Raw genomic sequence first — 21,346 nt, 5'->3', positions numbered from 1 at the left:
TACACCACACAGGGCATGCAGGACGGGAGTGCAGCACAACAATCCATAGAAAGCAAGAGGGAGGGGACAGGACCATGCACATGGACAACAGAGAACAGAGGGGCAAGAGGCAATGGTAGCTAGCTGACCATAATGGACAGACAGGAGAGAAAGCTGCAGCATTACAGACCATAAAGGGCAGTAGGGACGGATCAGGGGCATTACAATGGAACAGACAAGCCAGGAGGGAGGGAGTAGGGGTCTTCACATGTAAACAGAGGGCTGGGGGCAAGGGGGCAGGGCAGGAGCAGCAAGATAGCCATGGAGGTCAGGCAGGATGGGCACTAGAAGCAAGACACACCATGAAGAGCAACAGTGAGACTGTGATGGCATACACACAGACCATGGAGGGAAGGTGGGAGGGGGTCAGGGGCAGCTAACTGACCACACAGGGAAGGTGGGAGGGGCCATGGCAGCACAGAAGACCAATGGCTATGATGGGCAAGAAGGAGGGTGCAGGGGCATGCACAAAGGACGATGGAGGATAGAAGGGAGGGTCAGGACCTGTGCACAGACAAGAAAGTTCAGGGGAAGGGACCTCACAACAGACCACACGGGGCACACAGGAGGAGCAGTTGCAGCACAACAGACCAGGGAGGGCAGAAGGGTGTGGCAGTACAATGGACCATGTAGGACAGGAGGAAGAGGATAGGGGCATGGCATGTGGACAGGCAGGGTGGAGGTGGCAGGGACAGGTTACAGTCATCTGACAATGCTAGGCAGGTGGGAGGGGAGTGGCAGCTAAACAGAACACTCAGAGTAGATAGGAGTGGCAGGTCCATGGGACATGGTGGGCAAAAAGGATGGAGCAGGGGCATGCACAAAGACATCGGAGGGCAGGGGGAAGGAGAATAGGGGCAGCAAGCTAAGCACAGAGTTTAAGCAGGAGGTCAATGATGGGGCATAGAATTGGGCAATGGAGGGCAGGAGGAGTGGACTGGTACATCATACTAAATTGAGGGCAGTGGCAGCACATCAGACCATGCATGGCAGGAGGGAGGAGGCTATTCCATGGATTCACACAACAGAGGATAGGGAGGAGGGGGATGGGGCAGCAAGCTAACTGTTCAGAGAAGGCGGGTATTAGGAACTTTATTGTTTTTAAAACATTGAGTCTGTGCGAACTACTTAAAATATGAACAAGTATGCAGCATAATCTCACTTTTATTCAGGAAGAAGAGGACGTTTGTGACTGTGACTCCGGGCTCACTTGGCAGAAACACCCCCTGACCCTCCACCCCCTATCGCAAAATGTAATGCCCGTGAAAAGGGTAGGTGAACACAGTGTTATATAGAACATAGTCCTGAGAGCACGATTGAAAATGAAAACTAGATATAGTGTATGGTATAAACTATGCACCAAAAAGTGTGATATAAGATGAACCGGGCGTGAAATATAATATGCAATACATTGTGCGCAATGACAGATTCATTGGAGAGCGCGAGATAGCACAGGCACTAGCGCGTGCTATGCGATATGCGCCTTGGAGTGTAATATGCACAGGGCAGTGTTGTGTAACCTAACTAGTCTCTAAAGTTGTAATATAAAATATGTGCTGGGGAGTGTAACGTTGCATATGCACTGTGACACAGATATGGATCGCAGATTGTAATATGTATGGCATAGCACTGTGCGTTATAACATAGGCATCGAGGAAGGCACGTTAGATGGGGCAATATAACCCGTGCGAAAACAAGTGTGGCATGACATATTCACGGGGTGGTGTTACAGTGCACATGGGCTAGAGAGTGTCATAGCATATGCACTAGCTAGTGGAATACAACAAAGAGGTGTGTGGCACTCGGCAGGCAATGGTGGGTGTAACACAGCATTGGGCTCTGTCAGGAGCACGCTGTGACTCTCAAGTGATGTTCATCCCCTTTCCAGAGAGTAAAATAAAAAGTATTACACATCCGGCAGTGGATGTGTGTTTTATTAACCGTGAGGGGGGTTTCTTGCATAGTTTTGGTCGAATTTTTGTTGAATCCCCTTTGAATGGCTTGGTGTGCATGTGTAATAAATGTGCCCGTCAATAGCTACCCATGTTTGTATAAATAAACGACAAGGGTGTCTACCGTGATTAGGCACGGTAGGGCATCAGACATGTCAGAGCTTCACTAGTAGTGTAAATACATTCCACGTGGATTCATTGCATGCATAGTCGCCTTTTAATGAATATCCCGCAAATCGTCATGGTGATAGGTACGTACGGTTTGTCCAGCATGTCCTAGGTGTGTCTATAAATAAATATTTTTTTAAAATAATAAAAAACAGTGGCCGGCCCTAGGGATTGGGGTCAAAAAAATATAATTAGGAGACAGGCCCTGGGGGATGGGGTCATCAGGGCCAATAAATTAGAATAAGAAGGGGAACCACACAGCCCCCCTTCTTAAAAAATTAAAATAAATAAAAGACTGGCATCGTGCCGGAGGCCATGCCCCCTCCGTGCAGCAATCTGCAAACGCGCCCCCAACAGGCATCTCCAGTATGCGCCAGGGAGCTGCGCTGCAGACAGGTGTTCTGAGGCCAAGCCCCTTTTTACACCTCTCTGCAACGCAGCTCTGTGGCGCTTACTGGAGGTACCTAGTGGTCTAGTTTGACCCTAGGGACCCTTAGGATTCAAGGGGACTTAATCTCTCAACTTAGAACAGCCACAGGGCGCGTTTACACAGTGGTGAAGGGAGGGGACGGGGCCTGAGGTGACGTGTGCAAACACGCACTATGGCATGTTTTAAATTGGGGATATAATTTCCCTTCAATACTGAGGGCCCCTGGGGGCTAACTAGCCCACCAAGTGCTTCCAGTAAGCGCCACTGAGCTGCATTGCAAGGAGGTGGTCCAGGCCGTGCCACTTTTTACACCTCTCTGCAACACAGCTCTGTGGCATTTACTGGAGGTACCTAGTGGGCTAGTTGGACCCTAGGGACCCTCAGGATTCAAATGAACTTAATCTCCCAACTAAAAATGGACACAGGGCGTGTTTACACAGTGGTGAAGGGAGGGGACGGGGCCTGAGTTAACGTGTGCAAAAACGCCCTGTGGCCTGTTTTAAGAGGTAGTTTTAATCCCCATGCCCTATTATGTACTAGGGGCTTACAGAGGATGTCATGCTAATCACAGGGGGACCCCAACGCATAATGTTCCCTAGTGTATGTAGGTGTTTTCACTGTATTCTAAGTGTCTTTTAACATAGCACTGGCTCTAGGACTGGCTAGTCAGACTCAGTTACCACCAGTATCCGTCTGAAAAAGTTGAGGGTACAGGATGATTTTGCAACAAGGCTTCTTTCTGCTCTTCTTTTTGTTCTTTCTGCACGTTATCCTTCTTCCTGCACTTATCTTCGTATTTGAGGACTTCTGTTGCTTCTTTCTGCACTTCTTTTGTTTCTTTCTGTGCATTTTTTCTTCTTTCTTCACATGTCCTATCTCTGTAGGCATAGTTAGAAATTAGCATTTAAAAAACCTTGCAAATTCACTGAAAAAACCATGGGTTTCACACACGTTATAGTTAGGAATTAGCATTTAAAAAACCTTGAAAATTCAATGAAAAAACCAAAGGTTTCACACATGTTATAGTTAGCTGGACATTTCACTCGTAAAAAACCATTGAAATTCCCCCGTTATAGTTAGTTCAGCTAACTATAACTCGCGCGCCCGCAATGCACTGCTGATGACGTCACATATTACATCACTCATGACATGGTCAGTGACATCACTCATGACATCACTGATGACATCTCAAATGACATCACTGATGACATCACTGATTACATCATCCTTGTGATAGAGTGGCAGACCTCCTCTCACCCTAATATAACCTTTGATACACACATTCAAAAATAGAGACTAAAATTTTCAAAACAATGGACATACCAATACCAGTTACAACAACCTCTTCAGTAATTCTAAGATCCACATACACATCCACTCATTCACCAACAGTCCTATACAGTCACTCATACATGTACTCACTCATCATATGTACTCATGCACCTATACATCCTGTTACACAATGCCACTCATCCATAGAGTTACTCACACACATAGTCACTCATGCTAATAAAGAATCAAACATACATTTACTTGCATATACAGTTATACACACACCACCACACTTACTTCTACGGAAACTTACACATACTTAGTCTTTTAAACAATCACTTATAGAAACACATACTTATTCATACAGGAACTCTTTCAATCTCTCACTCTCACATATACTCACATATATACACCAATAGTCACATATACTAGTTTAAAACATATGTAGTTACTCATAAAGACACTATTGAGACAGTCATTCACTCACTAACACACCCATACACACACTCATCCACCCATACAGTCCTGCACACATGCTGTGTTCAACACATACAAACAGTGAGTCACTCATTCATGCACCTATGCACTACGTAATACCCCCCACCGAACCATGCAGACACTCAGACTGATACTCAAAAAACCAACTAATAACCTATATAGACACCCATGTAGCTACTCACCAACCCATGCAGCCACTTATACACAAAGTGAGAGACTGATACAGATATTTACATATTTAAACATTACTCACTAAGCCATGTATTCACTATGATACACTTAATCAGTCAGTTACACAATCAATTTTTCAAAAACAAATCATCCATTTAGACACTTATATACCCATTTATTCTTCCATCGACCTTGAGATATACATATATAAAACATATTTAATTTTCAGAAAAACACACATTCACTGGATGATGTCATCAGTGATGTCATCAGTGATGTCATTTGAGATGTCATCAGTGATGTCATGAGTGATGTCACTGACCATGTCATGAGTGATGTAATATGTGACGTCATCAGCAGTGCATTGCGGGCGCGCGAGTTATAGTTAGCTGAACTAACTATAACGGGGGAATTTCAATGGTTTTTTACGAGTGAAATGTCCAGCTAACTATAACATGTGTGAAACCTTTGGTTTTTTCATTGAATTTTCAAGGTTTTTTAAATGCTAATTCCTAACTATAACGTGTGTGAAACCCATGGTTTTTTCAGTGAATATATATATATATATACACACATATATACATATATACATACATACACACACATAAAAAATCCTTGGGGCCTAGTGGGCTTTCTGCCACCCCAGGGGGGGGGGGCAGATCAGGGGCTATTGCTCCCATCTGCCTCCGGGGGGGGGGGGCAGAAAGTCTTATTCTTTTTTTGGGGGGTAGGGTGGGGGCTTTGGCGTGCCCATTCTGGGCAGCCCCCACCCCTGGCACGTAAAAACAAATCCCTGGCGTCTAGGGTACTTTCTGCGTCCCCCCCCCCCTTCCGGGGCGGGCAGAAAGGCTGTCTGGGGAAATTAAATGGGGGGGGGGGGGGGGAGCAAAGGCCCTTGCCCAAGGGTCCGCTCCCCCGTCCCTGGTGGCTATTGGGTGGATCCCTGCTTGGGGATCGCCGTCCTGGGGTGATCCACAAGCAGGGATCCACTAGGGAAGGGTACCATTGAAAAGGGGAGATCCTCCCCTTTCCAACGATACCTCTCCTAAGTGTTTCGGTGCTGGAGGGGGTGGGGGGGGGGGGGGGGGGGAGGGATATCCCCACGGGCACTGAAATATTCAAACTGAAACTATGTTTCAGTTTTGTTTTCAGTCTAACGACTACAGCGCGCCATGCACGCGATCGTCATTAGACTGAAAATGTGTGAAGGGCATCTGGAGGTTGGGGAAGCTCTTCCCCACCACGAGGACCACAAACGCACAGGAGCACTGGTGCTCACGACGGAACCATTCAGTCATGAGCACCGAACGGTATAAACTCAGAAGAACGAAAAGCGTGAACTTTTCAAAGGTACACAAAACCACCTGAAAGGCTTCAACCCCATCCCCCCAGCTTGATTAGAAGGCTACATTTGAAGCACTTGGCATGGTCACGATGAAAGAAGTTGTAGGAGCCCTGTGTCAATTTATCTAGCCACACACACACATACACATATACATCCTGGATATATATTGCTCTTTGGGACATTTCCCCTTGACCGTCTCTAAATTCATCAAGGAGAGGAACATTCTGCCTGATCTGGCATATATCCGCTTTGGCTGTGTTGTGGTCTCCAAATTAACCTATTATGCATTTAATATGGACTAATGTATCAGGTCATCATGCCCCAGTGGGCTTATTATTCCATAAGTTCAATATGTTGTTATTCCGTTATCTACTAAAAATATTTTAGTAAGAGACAATCAAATTCAAACCATCTTCATGGTTTTAAGCCATTCCATTACATGTGGTGTTTCAACTGAGAAAGAGAATAAAGTCCTATCATCCTTTTATGCAAAAATAAAATCACATTAAAAACAAACAAGTTTTATTTCTACAATATAGTTCAATCGACAACAGGCAGAAAAACACTTTCAACACTAATGTATGCTTGTTTCCAAGTCATCAATATACCGGGACTGTAATTGTAAAATTACATTTTGACCTAGAAGGATAATATTTACCCAGTAAGCATCTGTTCTTGGCATGTAGAGCTGTAGATTCACATGCTTTGCATACTCCTGCCATCTAGTGTTGGTTCCGGATGTTTGCAAGTTGTTTTTCTTCGAATAAGTCTTTCTAGTCACGAGGTAGGTGACTCCTCCTTTCGCCGATAGTACACATGGTCATTGTCTCCATTGTTCCCACAGAGGGTGAGAATGGAGTTTAAGTGTAGAATAGAGATGTCAATGCGTATGCATATAAAGTAAGAAAACTGCAACAGGAATAGGTACCCGGGGAGGAGGGTGGGCGCATGTGAATCTACAGCTCTACATGCTAAGAACAGATGCTTACTGGGTAAGTAACATTATCTGTTCGAAGCATGTGAGCTGTAGAACACATGCTTTGCATAGACTATACAGCAGTACACTCCCAAAGCGGTGGCTAACCTGTAGCTGATGCAGTGGTTTGAAAAAGTGTTTTAAGTACCGCCTGGCCTACATTGGGTTGTTGCCTCGCTAACACATCTACACAATAGTGCTTGGTGAATGTGTACGGTGTAGACCATGTTGCTGCCTTACAGATATCAGCTAAGTGAATATCCCCTAAGGAGGCAATAGTAGCCCTTATTTTGTGGGTGCAATGTGTTCTAGGGGGTACTGTTAAGGTTCTTTTCGTTTTCATATAACTTGTTTGGATACATTTCACTATCCATCTTGCAATGTCCGATTTAGATATGTGATTGCCTTTGTGTGGTGGCGAAAAAGCAACAAAAAGCTGTTCTGACTTACAACAATCTTTTGTTCTTTCCACATAATATAGCAGAGCTCTTCTAACATCTAGTGTGTAGAGCTCATTCTGCTACAGAATCAGGTAGAGGAGAGAACTTCAGACTGATTGATTGATATGAAAAGCAGAAACTACTTTGGGAAGAACTTTGGGATTGGTTCGAAGAACTAATTTGTCTTTTGAAGATGAAATAAAGGCTCTTGTCTAGTTAGTGCCTGGAGTTCACCAATTCTCCTTAGGGAGGGGATTGTAATAAGAAAAGCAACCTTCAATGAGAGGAATTGTAATTGACAACTGCGCATTGGTTTAAAAGGTAGACCCATTAGCCTTGTAATGACTGTTTAAGTTCCATACTGGTACAGGTGGGCCCCTTGGTATTACTTTCTTTAGTCCTTCCATAAAGGCCTTCATCACTGGTACCCTGAATAGAGATAAGTGGTGTCTGTTTTGTAAGTATGCAGCTACTGCTGCTAGATGCAAGCAAATGGGTGTGTAGGCTAATCCAGATTGCTCTAAGTGGAAGAGATAACAGATGATGTTTTGCACTGAAGCATCAAGGGGATTGATATTGTTATAGTAGATACCAAACGGTTTCCATTTTGCTGCATAACATGCCCTAGTAGTAGGTTTTCTAGCCTACTTTAGGATATTCATACAGTCAGGAGTCAAATCGCTAGGTTGAGTTCTCTGGGATGCCTGATTTCTGCATGGCTCTGAGTGAGGAGACTGGAGTTGATGTGCAGTTTTTGGTGCCGTTCATGCTCAGAGCTTCAGGAGGGTGGTGAACCAAGGTTGATGTGCCCTTGTGCGAGCTATGAGAATCAGTTTGAGGGATGTTTGTCCGAGCTTCCGATCTACCAACAGAATGAATGGGAGAGGCGGAAAGCGTAAGCAAATATCCCCGACTAGTTCATCCATAGGGCATTGCATTTGGAGAGCGGGTGTGGGAACCCGGAGGTGAAGCTTGGGTATTTTGCAATTTGAGCTGTGGCAAACAGGTTGATGTGAGGAAATCCCCATTCCTGAAAGTAGGGAAAAAGAATCTGGGGATGAAGTTTCCACTCATGGATTTGCTGTCTCTGTCTGCTGAGAAGGTCTGCAATCTGATTGTTTACTCCTGGAAGATGTTCTGTCAGGAGATACATTTTGGGATGTATAGCCCATTTCCAAATGGCTTATGCTAGGCGTGACAGTTGGAGAGAGTGTGCCCCCCGTTTCTGTAAATAGTACACAGCTGTCATGTTGTCTGTGCGGACAAGGACAGCTTTGTCTAGTAGGTGAATTTGAAAGGCTTTGAGCGCTAAAAACACCGCTAGTAGCTCCAAGTAACTTAGATGGAGACTCTTGTACTTCAGACTCAATAATCCTTGGATTGTGAGACTTTGTAGGTGAACACCAATTTGTGAGCGATTAGTCCGCTGTTAGCACTGTCTGTGGAACAGGGTCGAGAAAGGGCCGCCCTTTGGATAATATTCTGTGAGTTCCACCACTGCACAGGGCGATGTGTGCAGCCATCTACCAACACTAGATCGGTCAACTGTCCGTGCGACTACTTCCACTGACTTGCTAAGCATTCTTGAAGGGGACGCATGTGAAGGCTTGCGTGGGGAACAAATACAATGCAAGAAACCATCATCCCTAGCAGTTGCATGAAAACTCTTGCTGGTAACGATTGGTTGGGCTGAAACTGAGTGAGAAGGGACTGAATATTGTGAATCCTGGCTGTATTGAAGGAGGCTAGAGCTTTTGGTGCGTCTACCGTGGCTCCAAGATCGGTTTGTGTGTTGGAAGGCTGTAGATGAGACTTCAACACATTCTTTGTAAACCCTAGTTGTTGAAGTAAGTGAATGGTGGTTTTGATGAGCCAGTCGTCCAGGTATGGGAAGACGTGGATGCGTTTTCTTCTCAGATTGGCTCAGTCTACTGCCAGGCATTTGGTAAATACCATGGGAGTAGTGGCCACTCCAAATGGTAGTACTTTGAATTGGTAATGATGACCCGCTATCATGAATCTGAGATATTTCCGATGAGCGGGAGGAATTGGAATGTGGAAACATGTGTACTTTAAGTCTAGAGCAGACATAAAATCACCCTGCTGTAGAAGTGGGAGCACTTGTTGAAGTGTCACCATGTGGAAATGCTCTGATAGTATGTAGATGTTTAGTTCTCTAAGGTCTAGAATAGGTCTCAAGGAGCCATCCTTTTTGGGAACTAGAAAATACAGGGAGTACAGGCCTGTCCCTTGATATTTTAACGGTACAGGCTCTATGGTTCCTTTGGACAAAATAGATTGGACTTCTTGTTCTAGTAGGTGTAAATGTTCTGGTGGCATTTTGTGAGAGCGTGGTGGAATGTTTGGAGGATTGTTGGTAAGCTCCAGGCAATAACCATGTTGGATCATTTCTAAGCCTGGGCAAAGCACTACGCTAGCGTAGTTTGCGAAGTTTGCGCTACTTCGCACTACACGAATTGCACGTAGCACATCGCAAACACGCGTAGCGTAGAATTGCGTAGTGCAGCGGTCATTTTTTGCTTGCTCGCAGTCCTCAACGTCAAGTTGGCGACCGCGAGCCAGCAAAATGACATCCCGCCGAGACTTTTTCCTCGTTCGCGATCAGCAACATCAAGTTGGCGATCGCGAGCATGGAAAATAAACCTCCCGGCGAGATTCTCAACACGGGGAGGTCAGGTTTCTCATTGCGAGTGGTCGTGTATGCTCGCGACCGCTCGCAATGAGAAACTACCAGTCCGCGTTGAGAAAGCTGCCGCTCGAGTAAAAATCTACTCGAGCGGCAGAAAACTACAGCTAGCACTGTGCAAGATGCAGTTTTCAATGATTGCACAGTGCCGGATGCTTGTCCGCACTCTGCAATCATTGAAAACGGCATCTTGCACAGTGCGAACAGGGTACTACGCAGTTCGCGAAGTGCTACGCGTAGTGCACTTTGCGTAGCTACGCATAGCACTACTTCGCGAACTACGCCCAGGGTTAATCATTAAAACCTATTTGTCTGTGGCAATAGATTGCCAAATGAGGAGGAATTGTAGAATAGAAGACGTCCGCTGACGGGTGTTAAATGATCGGTTGGGGGGGGGGGGGGGGTTAAGTGGAGTTGGCAAGTCACTCCTTGTTGGGGGAATTAATAGTGTGTGGAACCTTTGACCCGACCTTTGCTGCAACCTCTGTATCCTCCTCTAAATAAGCCCATTGTAGAGGAAGATTGATTGTAGCCTTTGTATGAGGCGGCAGAATTTTCTGAGGCCATAGTTGTTGACCCTCCACGTTAGAAGGAGCCACGAAAGGAGCCACGATTAGAAGGAGACTGCAAAGCTCCCATCGACTTGGCTACTTCTGTATCGTTTTTAATTTTTTCCAATGACTTACCTACTTCGGGCCCGAAGAGATGTTCCTTGTCAAACAGAGTATTTAAAATTGACTGCTGGACTTCAGGTTTAAAACCAGAAATCCTCAACCATGCATGCCTCCTTAATAACACACCAGTGTTGATTTCTCTAGCTGCAGTCTGCAGCATCTAAAGCGCATCTAATAGAGGAATTGGAGATAAGCCTCCCTTCCTGGACTAAATCTTGAGCTTTTGCTTTGTGCTTATTTGGGAGATATTGGAGCAATTGCTCCATTTCGTCCCAGTGTGCCCTATCATACCTGGCTAGTAGAGCCTGGGTGTTGGCAATGTGCCAATGATTTGCTGCTTGGGTGGCTACTCTTTTACCAGAGGCGTCTAATAGTTTGACTCTTTGGAGGGGGAGCATCCCCTGTAGTTTGTGAATTCACTTGTTTATGGGCATTAGAGACCACCAAGGAGTCTAGTGGTAACTGCCCTTTAATAAAGACTGGATCAGAGGGAGCAGGCTTATATTTTTATCTATTCTGGGGGTGAGAAAACGAGCACGCACAGGGTCTTTAAAAACATCATCGGCATGTCTCATCATACAGGTGGGCATAGGTACAGTCTGGCTAGCCTTTGTGTGCTACTGAGCATTTCAAATAAGAAATCTTCCTGTAGAGATTCTTTGTGCAACTGTACTCCATGCTATTCTGCAGCTCTAGCAAGTAATTCTAGATATCCTACATTGTCGTCAGGGGAGGGAAAGGCTTTGCAGGGTACAGATCTGGGCCGTTATCTGTAGGTGAATCAGTGTTGTAATCCTTCCAGGGATCTATTGTTAAAATATTGTCCTCTCCCCTCCCCCTCCCCCCATCTCCATCATTATCATTTTCAGAAGGTTGAGAGTTAGTTGGTGTAATGAGTAAATTCTCCAAAAGGTGGAGAAGATGGTGCAGGGGAACGTGGTGGAGGGGGAGGAGGGGTTAGTGCCTACATTCTTCCTCTTCAAAGGAATACGATAAAGGGTGCCCTTTGACTAAGGTTTGCATTTGAGGTGATTTAGTAAGAACACATCCTGTATCTGGATTTATATAAAGTTCCTTTTGTTTTGGGTGTTGGGGCATCTAAAATCTGATCCTGCAGCTTCGGAGGAGCGTTATTTGGCTTCGGCACGGAGGATTTCGGTGCCGGGGTAGAATGACTGACGCGGAAGGTTTCGGTTCCGAAGGAGTCCGATTTCGGTGTCAATAATTTCAGCTTCGAGCCTGAAGGTATCGGCTCAGTGCCAGACTTTGGCCGACTGGATCCTGAGCCGTGAGGCTCAGTGACGCGTTTTGGCGCTGAGCTGGAGGGCGGGCAGTCAAACATCTTCTCTGTGCCGACCGTGGCCCGAAGGCGGGGGTTGAACTGAAGCCTTTAGTTAGGGCTGGTATGGATTTTGGGGCAACCGATGTTCGGTACTCACAGTACTTGGACCTTGTGGCAAGTGGTCTTCCATCTCGGATTCCGATTCCAGAATAGATGCAAGTTCTTCTTGTTCTTCCTCGGCCCCTTGTGCGTCGAATTCGAGCTCGGATCCTTCACCGAAGATGTCCGGCGTGTATTCAATGTTTTGACTCTGCATTTTGCGACGTCGAGCCCCATGATTGTGGAGCGTTTTCTTCTATTGAAAGGATCTGCACGAGTCACAGTCTTGTTCGTTGTGCTCCGGAGATAAACACAAGTTGCACACTTCGTGTGAGCTGGTGAGTGGATACTTGGCGTGGCACCGAGGATAGAATTTTGAATGGAGTCCGTTCCATCGACTGCGAGGTGGACAGACAAAATTAGGCCGGACGGCCTTCCCAAAGTTTCCGATCGCAATAGAGGTTTTCATCGACGGATATATGCAGAGAAGTGGGATACGCATTTGAAAAAATACAGACGCAGGTAGAGTGGAATGCACACCAAGGGGAACCCGAAGAACGGCTTCGAATCGGAGCACAGCAATACACGTCCAAACCCGATGGCGGAAAAAAACAATCCAACAATGGAGTTGATGAGTCATGCGCACTATCACCAAAAGGCAGAGTCACCTACCTCATGACTGGAAAGACTTCGTTTAAGAAAAACAACTTACAGCTCACATGCCTCGAACACATCTTTCCCAAGGTAACCAGCCTCTTGGATTACCTATCCGGTGGAGTGGTCGGGAATGTGCCAGGGTTTACACAGGAACTGGAGGCTTGGACCACCAAGCCCTCAGAAATGAGGTGCTGGGCGAGGAAAGTGGGGTCTCCTGGAGCGGGTGATGGTGGCAGGCAATTGTCCTATTCACAGGAGCCCCTGTGCAGGGCTTGGGCCGGGCCCAGGGAAGGAAGTTTGGAAGGGCTTCATTAAATGGGAGATGCGGTTTGGATGGGGTGAGTCCTGGCTGAAGCACCTCTGTCTTGAGAGCCAGGGAGGGAAATTGAAGATCCAGGACCTCGGCCGTCCTCATCACCACCATAGCAAATGAGGCTCCCTCCTCTGTAACCAAAGTAGGATGCGAGACCAAGCCAGAATCGGGGGGAGATGACCCATCTACTGGCATCTGCCAAATCCTCACACCAGGTGTCCTCTGTGAGGTCTAGGGGCTGGCATTTTTCAGTGTCCAGTGGCCCCACCCATCCCCAAGTCATAGCCCATAATAGAGCATAGGCTCTGGTATGGATGAAATGTCTCTAGTCGGAGCTGGCATCGGACGATGTCCATCCAGCTCTGTGTCGGAGTAGGGGATGAGAATGGGGCAGCGGCGCCGGGGAAGTCGGGCTGGTGTCAGAAAAGGTTGAGGTGGCTTGACCTGCACTGGTCCGTATCAGTTCATGGATCCAAGGGGCCCATATGATGCCAGAAGCAAACACCGGCGGAAGACCAGTAGCTGACCCCTCCCAAACATGCGGGGCCTGAAGGCAGTCCAGCAGGGACGGGCTGCCCATATAGGTGTAGTATAGCCTCAAAGCTTTCAGAGTTGGGCGGGGGTTGCTACGGCACCAGGAAACTCTAGGAGGCGCAGAGACAGCCCAGGCACAACGGTGGAGCTAGGTCTCGAATGCTGCCACTACCTTTCTCGTCAGATGACTTTGAAGGACGGGCGAAGTCGAAGACCTCTTCCGCTAAGTCCCACAAGCACAAAATTAACAAGAACGTCAGGACGACTTCATAGTGCGACGACAAGAGTGGCTCCGCAACTGATCCACTGACCTCCATCTCGACCGGGATAGACACCATTGCATGTCGAGCGGCAAGGAGTTTGAGGGAGCGCTCCCTAAACGCATTGGGGTGCCTGGAACAACAATCACAGCAGGTCTTGGTGCCGTGTTGCATTTGAAGCACCACATCCAGACGAGGTGTGGGTCTGTCACCGACATCTGCCGGTGACAGGCACCACAGAGCTTAAAACCAGCCATCTTTGCAGACCAGGAGACAGTCTCTCAAAACAATCATTGACAAAAGGTCGAAAATAGGTCAGTCAAAAAAAATTACTGGGATACCTCCTCTACAGATCTGCGCTGACTGGTGCGGAAAGAAAAGAAATGACGTCAGTGAGCTGGGGTGGCACCTATAAAGGAACTGTGCATGTCACTTCTGGTGTGCGGAGCCACACAACGCTACCTACCACCGCACAGGGATACTGCTCCTGAAACATTTTCAGATCCTCTTAACACAGAATTCTATAAACACAATGCAAGCCTGAAAGCCTGCATTTGCTTATGATACACAATTAAGTCACAGTAAATGGTGCAATATACCCCACAAAGCAGGAAGCAATTATCAAAGAAAGCAATAAATACTTGTTGTATTGGCCATTATTGCTCCTTAATGTGGACAATGCCCTTCTGGCTTGCACTTTGGTAAGTAGGTTAATTTCCCTGATACCAGACACTGTGTTGCCAAACCAAACTGAATTTTAGTAGGGGTGCTCCACCACCATAAATTGGAAATTCTCTTTCCGGTCATGCATCTCTCTTTGGATCTCAAAGTGCAATTAATCGCAGTCTCCTTGGACACGGAGAAGGCTTTTGACTCAGAGCAGCCTTTTCTTTCGGTAGGGCTAGATTAGGTACTTACATGACAGAGCTAGTAAAGTTACTGTATACAAACCTGTTGGTAAGATAATGAGGGCTGCTCGCTCTCGTCCCCATTAATTGCTTTGAGCACTAGGAACCACAGAACCAAGTAGATTTTAATTAGGGACAATTATGAGGCGTCGATAGGGCAAATAATCACAAAGACTGAGGAATGGGTAACAATGATGCTATCCAAGATGGGTAAAACAGCACTTCCTGAATTTTATTCTTGAACATCCGATATCTACTGAATAAAACATTCTTGACAATAAAATCCTACTGGCTCCCCCAATCTCTGGTGGAAAACAGCCATGTAAAATGACACACCTTTGCCATGTCTCATTTATGAGGAATACCAGTTCTAGATTTTGAAGTGTATAACAGACCTGCATAACTACACTGAGCGACCACCCACCCAACAGTTATTGCATCTGGAGGAGAGAAGGACTTTACAGTGGCCCTATCAAAAACAGAGTGAAGCTCTACTGAGGTAATGAACATAGTAATTTGTATCAATTTACATGCCATACATTTAATAAGATACTGGGTCGGGCACTACTATATTCACCTGCATGGACAACATCCCTCCAAGTAGAAAAACAGTTTAAGGGATGTCCAATTGGTTCAGGGCTATGGACAATAGCTAACATTTATGTGGAGGGACAATTGCTGGTGCAATAGAAATATCAACAAGGGACGATGACACTAGAAATGTTCATTTGCTAAATGCTAGACCACATACCAAAACTGCGCCTGAGTTAGGATTAGATAATTTATATAAAGAGGCTAAGGCAATTCCCTATCGCACCTATCACTTTGTGGGTAGAAAGTTACAATAGACTATAGTGGTGCAAGGACCTGAAGAGCCAGTCCCTTTCGCCTTCCTTTAGAAAAAGCTAACCTTCTCCTTGTGCAAATTATAAGTTTCCTGTGGTCCAGCACAACATTCCAAAGTACAAATTATACAATTTCCCACAATTCAAATGCGTCACTGAACTTGATGCAGAGTCCATAGATTTGTTCCACAGAAATTTCTTTATTCATACATTTTTGTCTTCTTAAAAAGAGTTTTTCGTTTATTTAATGCAAATCTAGCCAACATGTTTTGTCACAAAAACGTCTTCAGGGCTTCATATACAAGTTCTTCTGACTCAAACAATTTGATCTGACGTTTTGTACGTTTGGTATTGCTTGTATACAGTATGTCAATTTCAACCTCTATTGTACCTTTATCTTCAGATATGCATGCTGATTTACAAACGAAGTCTCAAAAACCATTTCCTGATCATTAATGTTACGAAGGGTTCAACTGAATGTCATTGCTGTCCTTTATGTGGATCCCATCCGTGCAGTGAGTGTAGTGGCTTCACAGCATCAATGGTCACGAGGCGTGTCCCCCGGCCAAACCGGAGTTAGGATTACTAGGCAAGTGTTAAACACCCTGGCAGCTACATTGATGGTTATTTTGAAGGGAGAGATAATACTGACTCCCCCACTGTTACTGGGAAGTGCCCAGGCCCCAAAGTGAGTCAAGAAACAACTTTCAACACAAGTGTTATTGCTGGCCAAGCGTAGAGAGGCAATGCTCTACTTAAAACATCCACTGCCAAAGTTGACAGCCAGGATGTGTGACCTTGCAATATGCAGTAATAGAGCAGGGATCTATGCATCTCTCCAGTTAGCATTGGTCAGATTATAGGACATATGGGGCCTACTGACAGGTTTTTGGATCAACAGATTGACCTTCAACCCCCTTGTTGAGACGTAGATATCCTGGAATAGACATGAAATAGGGAAAAAACTGCATAAGTTCAACTCAGTCTCTGTTGGGGCTTAGTCATCCTGACTTATTCACATGTATCAAGTGAGGCTTCATGGATGAGAGGGTATGAATGCTGTGGGCGGGGTGTATGGAAACAATACGCACCACTGCTGGCTGTTATTGACCTTTAGATGGTTTGTACTCCACGAACCAGTAGAGCTGGCCTAATGCGGTCCTCTTGCCCACTGAGCACTCAATTACAATGTATATGTGCAGCTGAATACCATGACAAATTTGCCTATTTTATTTTTAATGCTGTTGGTATCAACTGTCAATTTAAATCAAGCTAAAAGAATACTGCTTACTCACCACTGCCATATCATTCTTTAGCTTCTCCAAGGCCACCTCGCATTTCTGCAGCGTTTTCAAAGGACAACTGAAGGAAAGACAATGACATATTAAAAAAATTATCAGGTAACCACAGTGGTTTAGACAGGAAGGCGGTTTAGAACCCATTATGTAATAATGCCTCTTAACACTTGGCATATCAGAACTGACCAAAATGATAATTGGAAAAGAACCTGCAAGCGAAAGCTAAAGATAGCTGTGATCTATAGATGGGGGCTCCTTCTCCCCTAAAACAAAGGTTATCAATACTATATATATCTATCGATACATACATATTTACATTCACTGTAAAAACATAGGTTGCAGGGACGTTATAGTTGGGAAATTTAATTATAAAATCCATAGAAATTCACTGAAAAAAACAAAGGCTACATAGACATTTAAGCTAGGCTCAGATTTCACTCGTACATAACCACTGAAATTCAGCAGTTCTAGTTACCTGAGCTAACTATAACTTGCGCCCCCATAAAGCACTGATTATGACCTTACATATTACATGGTTAGTGACATCATTGATGACATCTCAAATGACATCACTGATGACATGATCAAGTGAGTGTATGGGTGTTTAACATCTATACTAACCAGTTAGATTAGCAAACTAGCTGTACTACTAATGACTGATACTATCTTTCACATATGTGATCTGAGTGGGTGTGTGACTATCAGTGAGTGAATGTGTGAGTGGTATGTATAGGTGTGTGAGTGCATGCATGAGAGACTGTATGGGTGAATCAGTGGATTTCTGACTAGGTCTAGGTGTGTGTGTGGCTTTGTTAGCGGTTGTATGGGCGGGTGAGTGGCTGTATGGGTGGGTGAGTGGCTGTATGGGTGGGTGAGTGGCTGTATGGGTGGGTGAGTGGGTGTGTGAGTGGTTGTATGGGTTTACAAGTAGGTAAATGAGTAGTTGGGTGAGTGGCTGTGTGAGTGACTGTATGGGTGAGATTGGGTGTCTGAATGGTTGTATGAATAAGTGACTGGGTGCGTCAGTGGCTGTATGGGTGAGTAGGTGGCTGAAATGGCTGTATGGGTGAGTGAATAGGTGTGTAAGTGGCTGATTGAGTGTTTGGTTTAGTGAGTTGGTGTGGGAGTGGTTATATTCAAGACTGAGTATGTGTGAATGGCTATGGTTGAATGAGCAGATATGGGAGTGCTTGTATGGATGTGTGAATGGGTATGTAAGTGGTGGTGTGAGTTCTTGAGTGAGTGGCTGTGTTGAGACTATATGGGTGTGTGAGTGGCTGTGTGTGAGTGGCTGTGTGGGTGAGTGACTGGTTGTATGAGTGGATGTAGGAGTGATTGAATGGTTGTGCGAGTGGTTGTATGAGTGAGTGGCTCTATGAAGCAGTGAGTAGGTGTGTGAGTACTTCTATTGGTCTGTGAATGGGTATGTGAGTAGTTGTACATGTGTGTGAGTGGGCGTACGAGAGGTTGTGTGGGGGTATGAGTAGGTGTGTGAGTGGCTTTGTGGATAATGTCATCAGTGATGTCTGAGATCTCGTCTGAGATGTCATTAGTAATGTGCTTTTAAATGTCCTCAGAGTACTTTGAGATGTTCTCAGTGATGTCACTGACCATGTCATGAGTGATATATTATGCGAAGTCATAGGCAGTGCATTGTAGAGGCTTAAGTTCTAGTTAGCTCAGGTAACTATAACTGATGAATTTCTATAGTTTTGTATGAGTGAAACATGAGCCTAACTATAACGTACCCCTCCCATTCCCCACCCAGTTGGCAGTCCCTGCCAGACGGATCACCACGATACTTCCAAGACAGCAGCTGAAGTGAGTGTTGTAATAGTTTAGAAAACTTTGTGAGGATTCGTCAAACACCAAAGTTACTCCCCCCTCCCCGCATTTTTAATTAACTTTAGCCCCGAGGAGGTGGCGGTCTACAGGGCTTCGTGGTGGAGAGAGTGCGGGGCCCCCCCCCCCCCCCGCCCCCCCATTTGTTTCATTTTCAGCTCCAGGCTACCCTTTTAGCCACCCTGTTATAATTGTGACATAAGCTCCAGGGAGGTGGTGGTCCCCAGGGCATAACAATGCCCATGTAGGGACCAAGTGCACCCCCCTATTTTAATATAATTAAGGAGGTATGCCTCCGGAAACTGGCCCACCCAGGGGCTTTATTAAAAACAAGTGCAGGAGACTGGGCTTTGATTTTTCCAATTTTGCTGCAAATTTGCAGATCTACATGTGATTTTGCAGCAAAATTGAAAAGATTAATGTTTTTAATCGCCACCACCACCCCCCAGAGGATCAGGGTATTCCTACCCTGTCCTCTTTTCTATATTTTTTTACATTTTTTGTGGGACTCAGCTGAAGCAGATTCCCAAGACTGGTTGAAGTGTTGGCAGACAAATTCGATTACAGCACAGGGACGGTCTGATATACACTCCTAGACACTTTGGAGGGAGTGACGCTTGGGTGTGGGCAGAGTGTTGAAACAAGGAACTGGTATTTTTAATTTTGTGACTTTGCACATTTTTTAAAATATTTTGCTGCACTTTTTGCTCATTTGCACATGAAGTACTAACGCTTTTTAACAAATATCCATACATCCGAGTTCCGACCTGAACTAGCGACGCCTTGCTAGGAGGTCAGCACTCTAGTCTTTTGTCTGTTGGCGCCTATTTTACGTCGCTCTGGAGCGACCACGCAGCGGACGCGCGCAGCGGGCGTGCCAAAGGCAAGCCTGTCTGCGCCCGTCCACGCCTCCGTCTCGCCGTGCGCCACTTATAATGCCGCTCCTATTTCCCTGCCTTGCGAGAATCTGGACGCTGCGCGGCAACGTTACTCTAGGGAACAGTTGTATGAGCTTGGCAAGTGTAGTGTGATCCCGGAGGTGCCGGAGGTAAGGCCACCATTGAGGAATGTTGCATGCTCATCCCATGAGGAAGGGCTGAACTGTGGACTCTTAAATGTTAGGTCCCTCCCTAAGCACACCACAGAAATTCAACTGCTAATTGAGGAACACAATTTAGACGCATTGTTTATGACGGAAACTTGGTTAGCGTCGGGGCTAGACCTAGAATTGGGCTCTGTGTGCCCTTCTGGATTTAAAGCTTTTCATAAGCCTAGATCTAGTGGCAGGGGAGGCGGAACTGGGATTATCTATAAAGAATGGTGGGATTTCTCACCACTGGATATTGATGAGATTTCGCAGTTTGAAACTCTGGGTTTTTATTTAAAGGACAGGTCTGGCCATGGCTTGATCGGGTTAGTCTGTTACAGACCTCCAGGGACTGTAAATGAACAGTCACAACAGCAATTTCTGGATGTGATCAGTAACCTGGCACTTACTCACCACAGACTGCTGGTTCTGGGAGATTTTAATCTTTGGCCCAATGTAACGTTGAAAACCGCTTACAACAATATTATTCAATCATGTGCCAACCTTAATCTGCCACAACGAGTGTTGGAGGCCACCCACACGGCTGGACATGTACTGGATCTGGTGTTCGCTGGGGTTAACGTGGTGACCATGGACGATATCTTACCAGTGGACTGGTCCGACCACCATTTGATAAAATTTCGAATATCGTCGGTCCCCAGAAGTAGGCTCCCCATTAGCGAGAAAAGGAGTGTCCTGATCAGGGACTGGAAAGCCCTTATGAGGAAAGCCCAATCTGCGCCACTTTTTGATGCGGCTCCCCTTCTTGATCCAGGGAAGTCGGTTGATGCAAATTATGGGGAGTTGTGCAGTTACCTGGTGAATACCATTAATCTGTCCGCTCCTCTGAAACGGCTCAGGAATCGGGGATTCTCCTCTGCACCATGGTTCTCGGAGGAATTACGGACTTTTAAGATTCAGTGTAAACATGCAGAGAGGCAGTGGCGTAGCCAGTACCTAGTCAGTGACAAGATTATCTGGAGGGATTTGCTAGTCAGATACAAAAAAGCCATAGCAACTACTAAGGCGTCGTATTTTGCGGACCTTATACAGAAAGCCCCCAACAGTGTGAAATGCGTTTTCAACATCCTGAGAGGTCTTTCCAACCCAGAGTGCCTGGGTAACAAGACTATTCCTTCTCAGGATTTATGTGATGGTTGGCAGCCTTTTTCCATAACAAAATTAATGGAATTATAGAGGGTCTGCAATCTGACCCCTTGTTCAGCACTAAGGCTGGAGCGGATTTATCATTAGCTAACCCGCCCGGCTGCATGGATCTCGGGGGAAAACCTGTCTTTGGTAGGGCCTTCTCTCAATCATTGGACCTGCCCCTCCGCGGAGGAGTTTACCAGCCTGGCCAAGAAAGTATGCTCTGGCTCTCCGGTGGACCCCATCCCGCAGAAACTCTAGAAGGAACCCGGGTCGGAAACTCTTCCGCATCTTCATCAGATTATTAATCAGTCACTCAGTAGTGGTGTGGTCCCGTCTTGCTGGAAGGATGCGTTGGTCTCTCCCCTTTTGAAGAAACCTTCGTTGGACCCCGCTTGCT

General features: G+C 45.9%; 1 protein-coding gene across 2 annotated transcripts in view; it reads right to left on the bottom strand.

Annotated features, from left to right (window-relative positions):
* MED15 (mediator complex subunit 15) overlaps window positions 1-21,346 on the bottom strand; it is a 723,364-nt gene that overhangs the window by 229,395 nt on the left and 472,623 nt on the right. For both annotated transcript variants that reach the window (XM_085634093.1, XM_085634094.1), the window contains exon 13: window positions 16,866-16,932. In XM_085634093.1, coding sequence (XP_085490219.1) covers window positions 16,866-16,932 — 67 coding nt within the window. The remainder of the gene's footprint in view (window positions 1-16,865; window positions 16,933-21,346) is intronic.

This window comes from Triturus cristatus, chromosome 11 (genome assembly GCF_964204655.1).
Source record: "Triturus cristatus chromosome 11, aTriCri1.1, whole genome shotgun sequence".
NCBI classification, from domain to species: Eukaryota; Metazoa; Chordata; class Amphibia; order Caudata; family Salamandridae; genus Triturus; species Triturus cristatus.
The sequence above is the reverse complement of the archived record's forward strand: the minus strand, read 5'-3'. Positions and strand labels throughout refer to the sequence as shown.